The sequence below is a fragment of the Augochlora pura genome, chromosome 8, assembly GCF_028453695.1.
Source record: "Augochlora pura isolate Apur16 chromosome 8, APUR_v2.2.1, whole genome shotgun sequence".
Classification (NCBI taxonomy): domain Eukaryota; kingdom Metazoa; phylum Arthropoda; class Insecta; order Hymenoptera; family Halictidae; genus Augochlora; species Augochlora pura.
The window spans coordinates 11,435,425-11,454,364 of record NC_135779.1 but is presented as its reverse complement, the minus strand read 5'-3'; the positions used below and the strand labels follow the sequence as shown (position 1 = coordinate 11,454,364).

Sequence of the window (18,940 nt, the reverse complement as noted above, 5' to 3'; positions counted from 1 at the left end):
GAATCTCATATTTTAACCCTTTGCGAACGACGATATTTTCAGTCAGCTACGGTAGCAAATTATTTTAATTTATATATAATACAAATATAATTTATATACAGTTATCTTAATTTGTATACGATAAAAATATAATTTATATAATCTATACACAATTATAGACAATTTAATAATAATCCATATACAATGCCATGGCGACGAAGAGTCGCCTCTCGTCCGTAAAGGGTTAACATAGGTTCGTTACCCGTATGCACGAATACGATGTCATTATTAAAAATCCCTCAGTCGCAGCAACAGTCAACCTGTGCGTAACGGTATCGCAAACGAGAGATTCGAAAGTAATCATACACAGAAACTTCAAAGTGATACAAATGGGTTAAGTCGGCTGATCACATAGACAGCCATCCGAACAACATTTTTGCAACCGACAGACCGACGTAAAAGCCACGAAGGAAAGGGTAATAGCTGGAAGAATAGGGTGCATACGTGCTCCATTATGGTTGGCCGATTTCCGGGTCGCGAATCGATTCCAACGTCACTGGCAGATCGATTATCGTCGGATGATCGTGTACATGTATCCACCGATGTAATGGAATCGATTGAATCGGATCGAATCGAATCGGATCGAGTCGAAGCGAATCGATCGTGTGGAGCGAATTAGAGATAGAGTCGGTCGCGGAGACACGCTCGCAACAGTCGGTACCGGTCGATTGAAACTCGAAACGGTCGGCAAGTAAATCCTATTCCAGTCTGCCGATAAATCGTGAATGGAATGTCTGATAAAGTGGTCCATGTGCCGACGGAATTTCGAGAAAACTGCTGACTTTTAACGGCACCAGGAAGAATCGCACGGAGAAGCTTGCTTCTTCAGCACCAAATCCCTCGCGAAACTTGTTCTTTGAAAGGTAGCTAATGCTTGCATCGGTAATGGTGCTTATTTTTAAGACCACGAGTCTCGACTCTTTTGAAAAGAGGGCATAACGAGGCTTCCTGAGAGATGGAAGGAAGTAATAGAGCAGAACGGCTCGTATATAACACAATAAATCAACGTTGAACAACAAATATTGTCTATTGATTTCGCATGAAAAAAGGAAGAAACTTATGGGACACCCTAATATGCATTAATTTTCGTAGGTGAAGCCGTTTCGAAAATTTAAATGTCAATTTTCTTTTATTAAATGAAATACTACTATATATCTTTTACATCAGAATATGGAAGAACATCGTATTCTGAGTGAAAAAGTATTGACCTTTATTAACCATAAATCTGACGAGAATTTTTCCTCCCAGGCGATGAGAAAGATCAGAACATTGCAACTTTGTTCCCTCATCGATGTTTAACACCGTTAATACAATCTTACAGTTTCTCTTAGGTAATTGTACCTATTGTTATAAAAACTAATGAGTATCGCGGGTACGCGCGATGTACACGGCGCATTAAGTATTACACGGGTTAAAGTTCGCGACTGTTAATTATACGTCTAGTCGAACACATGTGAAACAGGGATCTCTAACGTAAGCGGCTTCGGGCAATATTAATAGTTATCCATTGCGCAATACGGCACGCGGAATCGCGTCATTCCGCGGGTCATTTTCCCATCTGCTCGAATCATGATCGTTTGAAAACTGGAACGGCGGTATCATAGACAAATCGTTCCAACTTCGCCGCAAAGCTGCTCGATCGCGTCAAAACGCGAATCCTGTTTTAAAGTGGACTCTTCCCCTCGTCTGTGTTCACGTGCGTCGAAATCGTCCCGATTTATTAATTACGTTGACGAGCGTGGCACGCATCGAAATCGCTTAAATTACGACACCGATCGTATTGGCAATAATGACGATCGTAATATCGCGCGCTCTTCGAGGAGCACTCGATTAATTTAGTCGTGCACTCGGGACATTAATTATCCTCATCAGCGGCCGATTAATTATGCTCGGTTTCTACCCCGCAGACCATGTGTGTTGTACGTGCACCATGTAACGAGCAGTCGGGGCCCCCCTTGTTACCAGTCACGCTCGTTTGATAGGGAAATGCTCGCATGCTCGCGCGAATCACGGGATTTGCTGGTCGTTAGCTATTCTTTTGTATCGCGTACCGAATTATGGGGGAACTCGGAAAATTGTTTTCCACCCGGAATCGCGTGATTTGTTAGGCGTAGAAATTGGTTCGGTGCCTTTTCATTTAATCGGTTACGAAATCCGATAGGATTTCAATATTTTCCACGCATTTTGTGGTCTAAACATATTTATTTATGATACACGTTATAACTTTATGAAACAAGTCACGTAATTATTTGTTCAATTATAGGGAAACGCGTTAGTATATTAATAAGTAAAATAAGTTTCGTTAGTTTAATCAGATTCGTTTTAAATTGGATATGTATTGATTATACGTGGATATATATTAATTATACGTGAATATATATTAATATTATGAAAAACTTACGTGTGTTATTTATAATAATATTATTGTATTTTAATAGAAATTCAATTCAGTAGCAATTTTTAGCAAGTTCCTTCTATTTTCTTATAGGAATTTTATCATTTAATACATGGTATGAGAAAAACTGTTTTATATTTTAGAAATAATCTAGGGAATAATGAAAATAGAATCCAAGTTTGATTTTATATATTATACTTACAATTAAGATTAGAAATTCTCATAAATGATGACAATTATGTCAAATGAATTTTACTCATTTTATTCACGACCAAAGTTAGAAGTTGTCATAAATTATAGTTCTATAAGTAAAAGTAATAAAATTTCATTGTGCACATTGGGCTCACGATCAAACTTGGAAATTACTATAAATTGTAATTTTATAACTAGAGATAATAAAATAAAATTTTAATATCACACAGTGTACTGACAGCCAAAGTTAGAAATAATCATAAATTGTAATTTTACAAGTACAGATAATAATATTTAAATTTATCTTTGCACAGTGTGGTTACAATAAAATTTAGGTTTCAACGTAAATATTCTACTCGCCATCATGTACACCGTAACCATACGATAATCTATTTAGGAAAAGAGACATAACCTACTATTAGACTAGACTATCTAAGAATCGGATGCTTATCGAAAGTAACAGATTAGTAATGATTTTGTATCTTTGCTTGGACGCAGCTGTTCGCCGGGACCGCCTGTTTGTTCAAGTCTCACAACAAGGTTTGTTAATTTTCTCTCTTCCAAGTGTCGTGTCTGTCTATTCTACCGCAGTGTCTCGTCTCACCGTATCCCTGTGTTTTGTTTCACGCATTCGTGTCAGTGTTTTGCACAGTTTTCTGTCATGATTGTCACATCCCGAAGCTTGTCCCAAACACGTTTAGCACAATTCAGCATCGATAAACAGTGGTGGCCTCGTCGTTGGTGCTTTATATCAACGCGTCGCTTATTAACTATTTTCCAAGAGCTTCGTAGCTAATAAATTATGCTCATGGAAATAAAACGGATTATATCTCTTCGCGGTTTTAGATCGTGCCTACGAAATGAAATGAAAGATGGAATTTTACGATCCAATTTCTATATTAATTTTTACCGATTAACAGAGAGGAAATTGAATCACTTTTTATCAGTTCTTCAAGTGATTTCTCATCTTTAATGTCCTCTAATTACACGACCTCTGCTGCCAGGAATGATTATTTCGCGTATTCTCAACGTTTATGAACTTGTTCAACTAGAGATGAATTAATACTAATTGAGTTTAGAGGAAATCTATAATTTTCTTGTTCGAAAATTTCATACGACGTAAAGTAGAAGGCACCATTGGATGACCACTGTAATTGTTCTCGTAATAGTATTGTATCATCTGCACAACTTCTTATTTGTCTATATTAATAAAACCGGATGCAGTATTAAAATTATATGCTCGAAGCCAGGTAAACATTCGAATGAAATCACCGGTGCGTTATTAAATGCGCAGAATGTATCTGTGTTCGTTATAAATTTAAAAGAAAAGCGATTCTGCGAATCAAATATTCTCCTAGATAGCTTTGTTTATAAGAAACATGAATTTGGAAATTTGTGCGAATTTTCGTGCAAAGTAAAAATTATCACAATTAATTACAAGATGCAGGAAGTACACAAACATTTACAGCAATGTAATAGTATACTCAAATAGTTATGTTTTTCTAATTTGCTTTTTATTTTACTCATTTCTGTTTATTTATCAGGGACACATGTTATGCATATAGGGTTCTATAGGGTGTCTCAAAAGTCATTCGCAGTCGGGAAATGAGAGGTTACTGAGGTCATTTGAAGCATTTTTTCTCTTAGCGCTAATAGAATATATGGTTTTGTTTACGATTTATTAACGAAAAACGGTGAATCAATGAGATGCGAGATCAACTGACGCGAGACGACTCATTGGCTCGGTCGTCTCGCGTCAGCTGATCTCACTTCTCATTGGCCACTGTTTTTCGTAAATAACTTAACGTAAACAGTACCTCGGAGATAGTTTTCGTAAAGGAAAAAGTTACTTCAAATGACCTCAGATATTCCCAACTACTGCCGAATTGTTAGACATTTTTGGGACACCCCGTTGAATAAGTTAAAATTAATAGAACAGATTAAACAAATTGATGAAATTACAGAGTCAAGCAAATTGAACAAATCTGAAATGTAACGAGCCATCCGTAAATCTCAATCACGAATCTGCTCAAAGTTTCGAAGGGATCAATTTTGAACGAATTTCATCAAATCGACTCCTTCGCGAACCAACTCATAGAGAGTCCCTAACATCGCCTACAAGACTCGACACACTCAATTGCTGCGAGCCAGTACATAAACGTCTATATAATTCCGCTGCACCCGCACAGTTCACGAATTCCTAAATCCAGAACAAACAGCAATCATGCGTTGAGCACTCGTAGCTCGTCAAGTGTCCCAGCTCCGATGTCAGCAAACTCGGCGCTCAAAAGCTCGTGACTAATTGTTTCCTTAGCTCGAGACGGCCGGCGAGACAAGGGAAACGGGGTTGGCTGGGAGAGGGGGATCGAATCAGAAGGATTGAATTAGCGAGGAAGCAGGCGGCATCTTTGCCCGAGTCTCGCTCGTTTTCGTTTCTTCGGCTGGCTGCCGAAGGATGTTGCTCCTGCGAATTCAGCCAGACGGTTAGACAACCGCTCGCTCCTTTGAGCCTTCACGTTCCCGTGTAATGCAATTTCGTCCGCGATGAGTCTTCGCCCTGTTCTTCCAACCCACCCCGATGCTCCACGGCGACGGCGACGGCGACGACGTCCTCTTCGTGCCTCGTCTCGAAAAGCCCGGTGCATCGTTCGGTTTCCACGCACGTAGTTAGAACGGCCGTTCGTTCGGCTGTCCGTGATGCTTCTTGTCCCTGTCCAGAGGAATTTCGTCCTGCTCCTAGACCGCTCCGTTTAGAAAGCTGCTCTTTCGCTTTTCTCGCGCCGATGTCGTTCACAATTTAATAACCTTTTAACGCGTTCACTGTCCGAAGTCGATCGCAACGATTCCCAAGAAAAGTGATTTTATTCATAAATGAGAGTAGACCAGTTTGTATTCATTATAGTGGAGGATACTTGAATTCTTCTGCATCATGTACATTAGAGTTCGACAATATTTGATAAATTTATTTGAAGTGGTATTCGATGAATTCATTCAAATATTTTTCGAATGATATTTGATCCAAAGAATTTATTCGAAATTGGAGTAAAATTTGATTCAAAGAATTTATTCGATGTATTATTGGAGTAAAATTTCATTCATATAAATTATTCAAAATATTATTGAAATAAAATTTGATTTGATAAATTTGTTCAAAATATTATTGTAGTAAAATTTGATTCAAATAGATTATTCAAAACATTACTGAAATAAAATTTGATTCGATGAATTTATTCAAAATATTACTGGAATAAAATTTGATTCCTATAATTTATTTAACCCTTAGTAGCCTGATTTACGAAAGTGATTTTTTTTTAATATTACTGTGTTTGCTTGAGGGTCTAGATGAAGGGAAAAATAGCTTAAAAAGTCACAATATTTATTTTACATATTTATTTAGAAAAAAAAACCAGGTATCAATTTTGATACTTCAGGCATTAAGTATCAAAAATAGCACTAGTTTCTTCAAAGTAATACTGGAAGAAAATTGTATTCGTACAATTTATTTAAAATATTACTTGAAGAAAATTGTATCCGAAGAATTTATTTAAAATATTACTGGAAGAAAATTGTATCCGGAGAATTTATTTAAAATATTACTTGAATAAAATTTAATTTGAAAGATTTAATAGAAATATTACAAGAGTAAAATTTGATTCGAAATATTACTCGACTAAAATCGTGTTTCAGGAATCAGTTTGTTCCAATACATTACAATAAAGATGCTTTTTCGATGTCAATCAAAAAATTAATGCGATCCACATCCATTAGTGTTAAGGGCGTGGATCTGAATTTGACGTTGATGGTCGTTGATCGTGAATTATCATAGAATTATCTAATTAATCAAATTCTGGACCGAGATAAACAGATACAATGACAGTCATCTTCTATTGTGAATTTTATCTTCTGGACGCACTGCGTTTCAAAGTTTCCATTTCCGAGTCGTGAAATAACTTCGTTAAATTACATCGCTATTCCCAATCGAGTAATTATTCGGCTCCGCTATTCCCAATGGCAATGTTAATTAAAAACTACCCGCCTTAAAAAATAGCGGAACCACGGGCGGAGCCGGGTCTCCCGATTACTCGGAGCGCGCAGCAATTACGGCGCGATTTCGCGTACAATGGAGCGACGTGGAACGATTTCGCAGCGATTTCCGTCGAAATTTCGGCGGAACTGACATTAGGCAGCGCCACAGCCGACTTGGACGAAAACGGAGAAAAGGCGCGCGAGCGGCCGCCGGCTCGCAAAGCCGGAATTAGTGTCGAGAGTAATTGCGTTAATGGAACACCTCGGAGGCAAACGGGGTCATGTATTCACCGCGGGATTCGTTCGAGAAGAATGCAAACACTAATTGGCGGGAGCCGGTGGATTGTTGCGCGCCGATGTTCGCGGCCAATACTGGATCATGTAATTGGACGCATTCGTTCGCGGCAGCCTGATAATTGCAGTTAACGCGGGGCTAACTGCAATCGCGGCTCGTTCGGCCGGCCGGCCGATCGATCCGAAATCGCAGGGACCCTCTCTCACCCGTCCGTTGGCCGCTCGAATCGGTCACGATGAAAATCAACTTTGCAAAAATTAAGCTCTTCTTGCACGGCTCGGCTCTTTTTTCTTTTTCTCTTTTTCTTTTTTTCTTTTTTTTTTTCGTTAACTGACACGCCATCTGTCTCTTCGCCGACCCTCTCTTTCGACGCGCGATAATCCGCCGCGCGAACGGTGCAACAGATGGACAGGAAAAACGGGATACGTTTCGCGTTAATGGATTTTTCATTTATATTCAGGTCCGTGGGTAATTGGATTGGAATAATTTGGCGATCGAATGAAGTCGTTGGAATTTTCGGGCAACGGCGTGTGGCGTACGATGGAAAAATTGTTTTGCCGCGTCGGCGCCGCGCCGGCAGCGTACGATCGAACGTTCGGTTAAAAAATTTGTTGCTTGCTCCGCGTGTAACGAATTTTTTATTTTTCCTTTCGGGTCTTTCGAATCGCGCGCGTATTTGTTGTTTGCTGTCTGCGATGTCGGGATTTTTCGGTGAATGGCGTATTGTAGGCGCATTTCAGATTTTATTGTTGTTTCATTGTTAGTTCTGCTGCAAGGAGACGCTGTGCTATATGAAGTGCATTGTCGGATGTCTTTTGACATGTTTATTGCACTGGTGTTTGTGTTATGCTGCAATAGCAATCATTTTTAGTGGTATGTGGTTTACGAATTTGCGAATAAATTTTACGTGATTAATAGAAATTGCTTTGAAAAGTTTCGTATCAGTTAGAAATTTTCAAGTTTGTTGCAACAATGTAGAAAAATGCATACGTGAATTATTTATTTATTTATCAATGTTTTGAACCGTGTGGTTTATTTAGGAAATACATAATTTTTACATGAATATACATGTGTTACTCATTTGATTATTGTTCATTTATGTTCGATGTTACTCATTTTTATTATTGTTATTATTAGTTTTTAAATTCGCATTGAACATTGTTTAAGGAAATTTTAAATTATTCCAAATTTGAATGAACAATACAAACGTGAAAAACCACAAAAATAAATATTGATTTCCATAAGAAAACGAAAAACAAAGCATTGTAAAATGAATAATTACGTAACATAGTATAATAGGAATATAATATCATAGTGCTTTTATTTTTCATCACTTATAATTTATAATTTTAGAATAATAATTTTAAAACTAACAATAGCATTGCTTCACTTTCAATGTTTCAAAATCATATAAATTCTATTAGTACATATAATGTTATCTATTAGTACCATTGATGTATTAATTATACAGCTGTAACATGACTCAAGTGTGATATTCAAATTTATAATTCATTTATCTAGTAAAAATTTAAGAAAATATAAACTTTGATTTCCCCTTTCTCTTACATTTTGCGTCGTCAACATTTTTAGCATACTGACGATCTTTCCTTTTTGCAATTTAATTAACACTCGGTTGTAATATATGAGAGAGATTGATGAGCCGAGTTCAGAGTTTACACATTTGTGAGAAAAATGATCGCATCAACAGCAAAATTGCAAGCATTATTACCAACTAATTAAGTTACAAAACCAATGTCTACGTAACTCTCATATCTTACAACCGAATCGCACAATTTTTCTGACGCTTAAATTCTAAAGTTTAACCCTTTAACCCTTTCGGTACGAGTGCCGGATATATGCGGCGTCCACGCGACGACCGCTGTGGACGAGCGCCGGATATATCCGGCGCACGTGCGATGACCGGCATAAATAACAGAATTTTATATAAATAAATCTTAATATTTTATATAAGTACCTCTGAACATCTCTTAAGTTACAAGCAACACTTTTGTTGAAAAATGTCGTTTTATTAAGCACAGTTTTTCTTTAACGCTTAGGAAATATTTTCTTATAAAGGAGGACTCGTCATGTGCGGCAGAAATTTTCGGCGCGGGGCCTCGTACAGCGAGAGTGTCATGGCGGGCAGAGTGCTCGTACCGAAAGGGTTAATGCCGCGCGAAAACAGATATCCATGCGAAAATAATCGCACGAATTTACTAAAGTTTGCAATAAAGCTCATAAAAAGCGAACTAAGAATGATATTTAAAAAATTCAAAATGCAGCGTATTGCGGGAGAAAGAAAGAGTAATGTAATATAAGTTTTACTTCAATATTTATTGAAAATGTTACGAATAACAGTAATACAATCCATGATGAGAAATACAGAAACATGTTTCTCTTCTGCAAACAGTATTTACCCTAATCATCGTTTGATCAATTTTATGTAGGTCACGTAGTATATAAGTACTTGATTTTCAATAATTTTTAATAAAATGATCAAAGCTGTCTGATGTCTATGATGAACAGATTGCGATTACGTTTTAAAGAAATTATCCGGTTTCGAGTTTCTACCTTATCTTTCCAGCGTATACAGAGCCTTAGAACCAAACACCATAAAATGTAATAAAAACAATTGTTTTAATTTTGTTGCAACGAATTTGAACCATTTATGACGTTTTAAGAAGTTATTTTAAGACTCAGTTCTTTCGTGATAATAAATTTTCGCGATAACAAGTCTTTTGCGCAAATAAATCACCGACGCGTTCACAATGATATATCGTCGTTGGCGCTTTTCGCAAGTTTAGCGAGCGACGATATTATATCGTTGTTCGGCGCTAAAAGGGTTAAATTCTAACGTTTAAAGACTCGCGATATTAATGAGACACCCGTTGCGTTAAAGCAGCGATCAAGCAGTTTACAAAACTATTCGAATCGTCGAACCGCCCCGCATCAATCACCGAAGCAAACAACCACCGCAATAAGCGTATGCGCGTGTGTCGCGAATATTCGGTTGACCAGTTGCAAAATGCGTCTGTTTCGTCGATTGTGCGGGCAGAAATTCGTTCGGAACGGTAATTGGCAAATAATTGGAAGCCATGTGGCCAATCGAGCGCTCCAAACAAATCGAAATTAATAATTTCCCGTGCCGGTTTTGTCTCTCTTCGTTTCCTTGGATCGTTCGTTCGCTTTCCCCCTCTATCTCTCTCCCTTTCTCTCTCTCTCTCTCTCTCTCTCTCTCTCTCTCTCTCTCTCTCTCTCTCTCTCTCTCTCTCTCTCTCTCTCCCTCTCTCTCTTTTCACGCACTTGCGACCGTTCATTTACTATTGTAATAGGCTGCCGTGATACATTGTCACGGATTTTTTTATTCGCCACTTTGTATAGCTCGTCGCAATTTACGAGGTTCTAGGCAGTCGCGCCTACGCGTTTCGAATCAAGCAGAACGAGCATTTCATTAAAAGCGGTACAAAATTGCACCTCGAAACAATACCAATTCACGAGGCGATATTGCTGTACCATTCTCGCGTAATTAATCGCTTTCCTGCTTTCGATTTGTGTTTATTTGAAAACATTTTAGATGCTTTAGGCATTTTAGATATTTTTAACATTTAGGAATTTTAGATGTTTTAGACATTTTAGACATTTAGGAATTTTAGATGTTTTAGACGTTTTAGATATTTTAGACGTTTTAGACATTTTAGGCATTTTAGATACAATAACATTTTAGACATTTTAGACATTAGACATTTTAGATATTTTAGACATATTAGACATTCCAGACTATTTAGGCATTTTAGATGCTTTAAACATTTTAAACAATTATATACTTTAAAGATTTTAGACACTTTAAATATTTTAGACATTTTAGATACCTTACACATTTTAGTCATTTTAGACATCGTAGACAACTTAGACATTTTTATCCACAGTTACATTAAGAGAGATCATGTCGTCATTTATAAATAATACAGTGAGTAGCAAAATTGAGTCGATGCTTCTTAAATGGTACAACATTTTTAAAATTTATCCAAATGACTTGGATTTCTCTGTAAATAGGGAAACTATTGTAGTTTACTGTACAATGACTGAAACACATTTTCTTAAATTTTGCTATTACCTAGAATAGAAAAATATAAAAAACAGTCATTTCTTCAATTTTCAATTTGAGCCTGTAATAAAACTTTAAAAAAGGAATTTGTCACCTCTTGGTAACTTACATGATGTTGAAAATTTTATCGAAATTATACTGTCATTATACATGTTCTGTATATTCACTACACTGTATGTTCAATATGAACACATGAATGAATTATACATACAGATGAAATATGCATTCTAACTTTTAAAATTATAAAATTGTATTCTTTCATAAGATATATAATTTTACAGTTAATACATTTTATCAATGACATATAACCAACAAAATGGACGACTTATTATCTACACTTGTTATAACCTCACGATTAAACCGTTAATCTTTACAAAAATTCTCATTTCGACTAATATTTCTATAAATTCTGAAGAAGTACAAAATCCCTTACGCCATCAAGAAAATTCTTTACAGTGACATAATTAATTTCCGTTTAATCTCACTTTATGCCATAAGCCGCATTAACCAGTTAACTGTGGCGACGTCTTTGCAAAGCGCACACCAATGTGTGTCGCGATAATCAAGCGATGACAAGTATAGTAGGGAATCTAACTCAAATTATTTACAATTTTCATTTGTTTGTTTCATTTCGTCTTTGACCTCTAAACATTTTAAAAATGTTAACGAATATAATTCAGTTTCCGTCAGAATTACAATTTAAATATGAAATTGTAACAAAATTTTACGTACGACGGATATAATCGTCATCACACAAAATTCTGCCACATCTCCATGACGGATACAGTCGTCAAACATACTTAACCGGTTAAAGAATAATATAATAAATATAGATCCGCACTTTACCGAGACTTTGAGACTGCATTCGGCCGCAGCGCGAGCTCCGGTGCGTGATCGAAAAAAATGTGGCACCGCCAAAGGATTAAGCGTGCGGCGTTTTCAGGGCGACCGACACGCTTCAATTCGCTCGGCGACGGTGCACGTCGGTGCCGGGGGGGAAAGGGTTAAAGCCGGCGCAGAAATCGTGGCACGGGATCCGTCTCCGTTCCCCCGGGTTTTCACGAGGCCCGGTGGCAATGATGCACACCGCATTCAATGAGTTCTAATTAGTGACGTCAGCGTGTCGCCAGGTCAATCTACAGTATTTTAAGACAAACCGGCAGACACCGGCCAGTCGTTGTCCAGCTTCTTCGGCGACCGGGTATTCCACGAATAAACGGCGCCTCCTTTTTCTCGCGGCTCCTTTCGATCGGGATCGAGCCCCGATCCGTAGAACCGGTCTTTCTCCGTTCGATCGCGTCGAATCACTCTAATAGGATTAATTACATGGCCCGTTAATCCGCTCCGCCGGGATGGACGTGGTCCGGGGTTATGTGAGTGTCGTCGCCAAGAGAGAGAGAGAGAGAGAGGGAGAAGCGTACCTTGCGTCCCGAGTTTCTCAGAATCTTCCGAGGAAATCGTTTCCTTTGGCTCATTTCGCGAAAGAGAGGCCCGCTTTGCTCGCGGTTTCGAGGCCAACGGCTGACAGACGCTGCCGTTGGCAGAGGCAATTTAGAATTCCGTCGCCGCGGCTGCACCGATCTCTAATTGCAGTTTTTCTTGTCTCGGATTCCACCTCGATTTGAATCCATTCAGTTTAGGCTAGCATCTCGAATGAATGGGCAGCTGTGTTGTTGAATAGTATTGTTGTTTACTCGACTATGATTACGAGAGTGCCGCGTTGTTTCGCGTTACAATTTTCGTACGTTTAACCCTTCCGAGTGTTCGGTCGGTACGTTGTGCACAGCAGAGCGCCGTATCGTCGCGTTAAGTTAGTGGTGTATGTATTAGGTCGAGTCGTAAATAACTTCTGATGCAGCAAGGTAGAATCTATTGTTTGTATCCAGCCAGTGTGAGTCACCGGGACAAGACGAGGCTTTGTTTTTAGTGAATAGATAAGGATGCGAAGTAAATGAAATAAAAGGACGAAAAGGATAAATCAAAATTAACGGAAGTATGTGATTAAAAAAATGAAAGTTATGACTCGACCTAATCTATGAGAGATTTGATCTAATTTATAATATGTATATAACGCAAGTATAATATAATAGAGTATAATATAATATGGTATAATATAATAAAGTATAATATAAAAAATTATAGTATAATAAATTATAGTATAATAAAGTATAAATAGAATTCGTTCATATAGATAGATATGATAGAGATCTACAAGATTAATTTAGCAATATATTTTGTTTGCTAAACTTTCTTCTCTTCTTTCCTATTTCATCTTCATCAGCACTGAAAGGGTTAAACACGCGGTTATAGCAAGATCATTTTAGCAGTATTTCATTGCCGGCAATAGGGTCCTCACGGTACTAATCTTAATTGATTGTGATTTATTTTGTGGAATCATCTTTCAGATCAAGAAATGATGTGTTCATTGTAAACGTCTTTTTATAATTATATAAAAAATACGTCTGATCCAAAATTATAAACGAAGGATAGTTTATGTAGCAGGTAGAATACTTTACGATATATAGTAATAATAAATAGTATTACGTCTTGACAGTTGCAAGTATTTAATGCGATATTATGAGACGAATAAATTATGTAATTATTCTAAAATATTAAATTTTTTAAAAGTCTTAACAACTATAAAACAACACATTGGAAACAAGAGTAATATATGGAATAGTTTAGTTTGTTCATTTTTAACTGAACGAAGATAAATTTTACATTGTTTTAAATTAATGTATTGCACATTCTACTAAATTAATATACATAAAGCACATTATTTTAAATTAATCTGGTGCAAGTTTGTTTTAAACTATCCTATCGCACATTGTTTTAAATTCAACCGTTGCACATTCTTCTAAATTAATACCTCGCACATTATTTTAAATTAATCTGTTACAGGTTGTTTCAAAATAAAATATCGCGCATTGTTTGAAATTAATCTATCGCATATTGTAACAAATGAATCTATTGCGCATTGTTTCGAATTAATATATTGCACATTAACGCGAAGCAATCCCGTCCGCGTTAAATACCTTTTTTGCAAGCATGTCTAATGCGAAAACCGTTGATTGTTTGAAAACAATCGCAATTCATTGCTTGAGATATTATATTCCATTCGATGGCACGAACGAAATGTTGCCAGGCGCCACATTCACCGGAACGCTAGTTATACACTAACGTGGACGAGAATAAATTGCTACTGTCAACAAAAATCACTGCCTGCTAGCACGGACACACGTATAGATTGTACGAGTCTTTCCGCTGGCAGATTTACGATCTGGGTAACAGAGTTCATTAACGTAGAATGTGTACAATTGTACGGTCGTTGATACGCGTGCACGATGGCACCGCGAATAAAAAGATGGCCACGCGAAACTTGTATTTATGTCCGTCATTATGCCCTACTAATATACAAGCGCTTATGGTATATGTGCGTATATTATTCAAACAAATGTCTGTTTCAAAAAGTTTCATTCTAAACCTAGACATTTTTAATAATTACTTGTTTTATATAGATTAATATACAAGTTACCATGAACGTTTAGATCTTAGTGTAAAAGACTTTCCTTGCTTTCAGTTTTACTGAAATTATTTTGCTAAAATTGCTTTCTTAGTGTGCATTTTCTCTCTTCATTAAATTATTCCCACTTTCTCAACCCCTTGAATTACGATTTTTATACCGTTTCGTTAATTATACAATATGTCGATTACGTATAATGATTAATTTCTAATTTTTTCATTTACAGTTACCCAAATGTTTATTAAACTTCTTCATACCAATAAATACCATGTTAAAATCAGAATCATGCGAGATTCGAATAGACACAGTATTCTTATTGTTAGTATTAATTGCAGTTGTAATTGATAATAATATTAGATTACGTTCAATAACTTCATAACAAGTCCAATGTATAAACATTTAATAATGTCTTGTAATAATTGATAAGGTTCTGGGATTAAATACAGGAAAATCAATCAACCCTTTGCGATCGTATATCTACCCTCAACCACCAAAGTTATTTATTTATTCTCATTTTTTCATAAAATTAAAACATGTTAATTTATCTTACTTCTTATTTGTTTTACTTCGTATTACTTTTTCGCTTAACGAAAATCAGCGCGACACCTATTTACAAGCGTAACACGACCGCAAAGGGTTAAAGTAACGGTAGAAATGACTGCTGACATTGAAAACATGATTCCCGGTTCTGATTGACAGTTGGGGGATGCGATGTTCGTCGAGTTGCCACGTGTTCGATTGGACGGCGGGGCACGTGCTTTCCGGCAGCATTGGGGCTACGAGTCGCGACCCCTGGCACCTCCGCCGCCATTGATCGAGGAAGACGAAGCTGCTGTTGAACCAGAAACCGTGAGCCTTCGGGAAGCCAACACCGCGTCTCCAATAGGTGAGTATCCCTGCAACACACGGAAAATTAATCTGTCTAATCTTGTTTGAAGAACGACAGCCGTGCTAAACGGTTTTACCCGGGCAAATATATTTATGAGCCGCGTCGCTGGTTTACGAACTTAAGCATCGGGAGCAGGTTGCTCCTATCTGACACTGATGGGCAACGGGTAACGACGATTCACGGGCTATTCGAAAACCATAGATCGTCGCGTAATTTAATCATCATTCCGGTGTTACCTAACAATTTATGATAGCGCTCCGTCAACGTTAGCATCGACGCAGAAACTAACCACTTTGCGTTTAACCTCTTAGGCGCGACGCGCCGCTATAGCGCCTTTCGGAATGTCCCGTGCTTTACTCGATCGTTTTATTAATTATTAAAGTAAACGATTATAGTAAAAGCTTAAATGTACAATACACTAAGATAATTTTTGTTTTTTATATTGTCTTTATTTACTGCCATTTCTAGACTTTCATAATAGAAGAATTCAATTTTGTTTCGATTTAGAAGAAATTAATAATATTCATATTTAGTAGATTTAGCGTGAAATCTTTGTTGCGAGTTAGACTCGTTGTTATAGTGCAATGAGTTAAGAAAAGAGGTTAACTCGATGATATACGCTCGTACGCGAAAGTATTCGAACATTTACGCTTCTAACGTTCAACTAAAAATAAAATTGTACGTTTAAAATTCGCCAAAGAATTGATTTATAAAAATCATTCGTTCTAGGACGAAGTATTACTCTTTGGTGAGAGGAAATTTAATGTTTTTGGTAGCGATGGATGTAAAAGTGTTTGGAGGAAAGAAACCACAGAATTAAAACCGTGAAATCTACGACTTACTATAGAACATACATGAACTATAGAAATACTATAGTTCTATAGAAATATATATAGTATACTATAGAAATACATGAACTGTATTGTTTTGGGATTGCATGGGATATAGTGGAATGGAAAACTTTGTGTGTATCAATAATGGAGAAAAAGAAATATTTAAAAATTTTGCAGGAAAATTTGGAAAACAGTCGATGAATATTCAATTTACCAAAGAATTATCGATTTCAGTTGAACAATAAACCGAAGTATACCGTTGAAATAGTCATAGAATGGATGTTGTATAATGTTGCACACGTGTTACCACATCAACCGCAAAGTCCCGGTTTAAAACCCCATTGAAGACTTGTGGAATGAAGTTGAAAAACGATTAGGAAATACAGTTATTACTTCGAAAGAATCTTCGAAACGAATTATTATTGAAATATGGCAAACAATAGATGCGAATGTTACTTGTAAGTTAGTCCACTGAATGAAAAACAGACTTAGGGTTTTTATAAATGCAAAATATAGATCAACTTCCTATTAAAACTTTTAATCGTTTAATTTAAATGACTATTTAATGCTCAAATACTTTTGTCAGCTACTTCTGGTACGTGTTTACGATAAATTTACTGCAAAAACGGTATATATTGTTGAATTATTTTCTGTTTTCTCTTATGTAATCTTAAGATCCATTCCCTGTTATGTGTTTAATATGATTTCAAATCCTCCAGCTTAACATATATATTTTATTATTTGAATGTTAAAAATGTAAGTGTTCGAATACTTTCGTATATAAGTATACATCCTCGTTAAGTATAAAATTTGTTTAGATAAAAAATTGATTTTATGATTAATCGAGTTACATTATAATATCTATTCTTTATATTATTTGTCTAATTTTGTGTTATAATTGTATTATATCTGCGAAGTACATTTTAAATTAATTAGTTATTTTGTAGATTACTTTCATCTTTGACCAAATTAAATGAACCCTTTTGCAACTTTTATTCGTCCTTTTGCAAATCAAGTTTAACTATTTTCGAGTAAAACTAATTCTTTTAATAAATCAACTTTATTATATGTTTAAGTTTAATGAATTTTCTCCCAAATAATTATAAATAAGTGAATTTAATTAGCAGAAAGGTGAATTTAATTCACCGAATGGTTCTTTGTAAAATTATTTATTTGGTTTGCTAAACTGTGATCATAATTCAGAAAAGTTTAGAGTGCAAAAAGTGAATACAATCTACAGCAAAATTAATTTAGAATACAGAAGGTTAATACAAAAGAATTAACTATGAACGTACTGCCTCATATTATTGGGTTGGGGAAAAAGTTCGTAGCGTTTTTAAATTTTCTCTTATTTTGCAACGATTTGTTGCTGTTTGACAAAGTGTATAATATTCATTCGATTGAGCTGCTTCTGCTCTACAAAACTGTGGACATCTACGTTATTACTTGTTTCTGTCGTTAAAAAATGCTCTTCGTTATAAATGTCAGAAATCCGAAAGCGAAATATAAACACACCACGATGAATATTTTGCAAGTAAGTCTCAATAAATTTTGCATGTAAGTCTATTTTGCAAAGCGCGCATAATGAGGCTTCCTGAGAGACAGAAGAAAGTAATAGAGCAGAACAGTTCATACATAACACAACAAGTCAACCCTTAAACAACGAATATCGTCTATCGATTTCGCATCGAAGGAGGAAGGAACTTACGGGACACCTTGATAGTTCAAAACAATACTTTTCTCTCGATCGCGATTCGCCGTGGTAATGGTTTCGCCGGTAACGATCACGGATCCAGAAATAGTCACGATCCGTGATGCATAACAAGAACACGGAAGCGACTGTTTTATCGGTGCAAGGCAAATCGCGCGCGACTCCGGCTTCTCCCCGGCGTGCTTTATCTCGGCGGCTAATGCCCGGAGAATCGGACCACCCGGTATTAATTGCGCTTTGTTTGAATTGTCGTTGAAACTGCCGCCGACTGCCACCGACAAATACCGGCGGCCCGGGTTCGTAACGAGCAGACATTGTTTGAGAGGTGCAATTCCCGGAGGGCACAGTCCCTCGTTTAAAGAGCGCTCTCTACCAACGACAAAGAAACCGTTCCGCTCGCGCGAGCCCGCCGTTAAATTCTTAATAAGCGGTGATTAGCGCAGCGCGTCGCGGAATCGGGTACATTCCCGGGCGATGTTTTACGGTGCTCTGTAAACATTTGCGACCACTGCAAATCGACAATGTCCGATCGATGACGCATGCATCTTTAACGGACGCAGGGAAGCCAGTTTGAATTTGAATTTGCGAGGGAATTATTGTCGGGTTTCTGGAAATTGTTTACCATCGTTTGGTAAGCTGATCGATTATAGGTAACAGGGTTACAAAATAAAATATAGGATTATAAATCTTATATATATACCTGTATAGGTAATATAGGATTATAAATCTTGAAAAAGAGAGTGGATTGGATGGTTCATTTTTTTAATTTATTGTTTAGCAGATGTTATAATTGTGTATAGTGTCTTCGGTGATTTACCGACAAGTACTAGGTAGGAAATTGAGGATCTCTGTGTTACCGATATCAGCGCATTCTCGAATGTCGGCAACGCAATTTGGAGAGAGCTACTATACCAACAGTAGGCGTGCGACTT

At 36.8% G+C, this 18,940-nt stretch overlaps 1 protein-coding gene across 1 annotated transcript in view; it reads left to right on the top strand.

Moving 5' to 3' along the window:
• The window catches only part of LOC144474478 (ras GTPase-activating protein raskol-like), a 328,215-nt gene extending 311,931 nt beyond the window's left edge, over positions 1-16,284 (top strand). The window contains exons 3-5 of the mRNA XM_078189319.1: positions 3,125-3,166; positions 15,275-15,461; positions 16,241-16,284. Coding sequence (XP_078045445.1) covers positions 3,125-3,166; positions 15,275-15,461; positions 16,241-16,284 — 273 coding nt within the window. The remainder of the gene's footprint in view (positions 1-3,124; positions 3,167-15,274; positions 15,462-16,240) is intronic.
• The last annotated feature ends 2,656 nt before the right edge of the window (positions 16,285-18,940 follow it).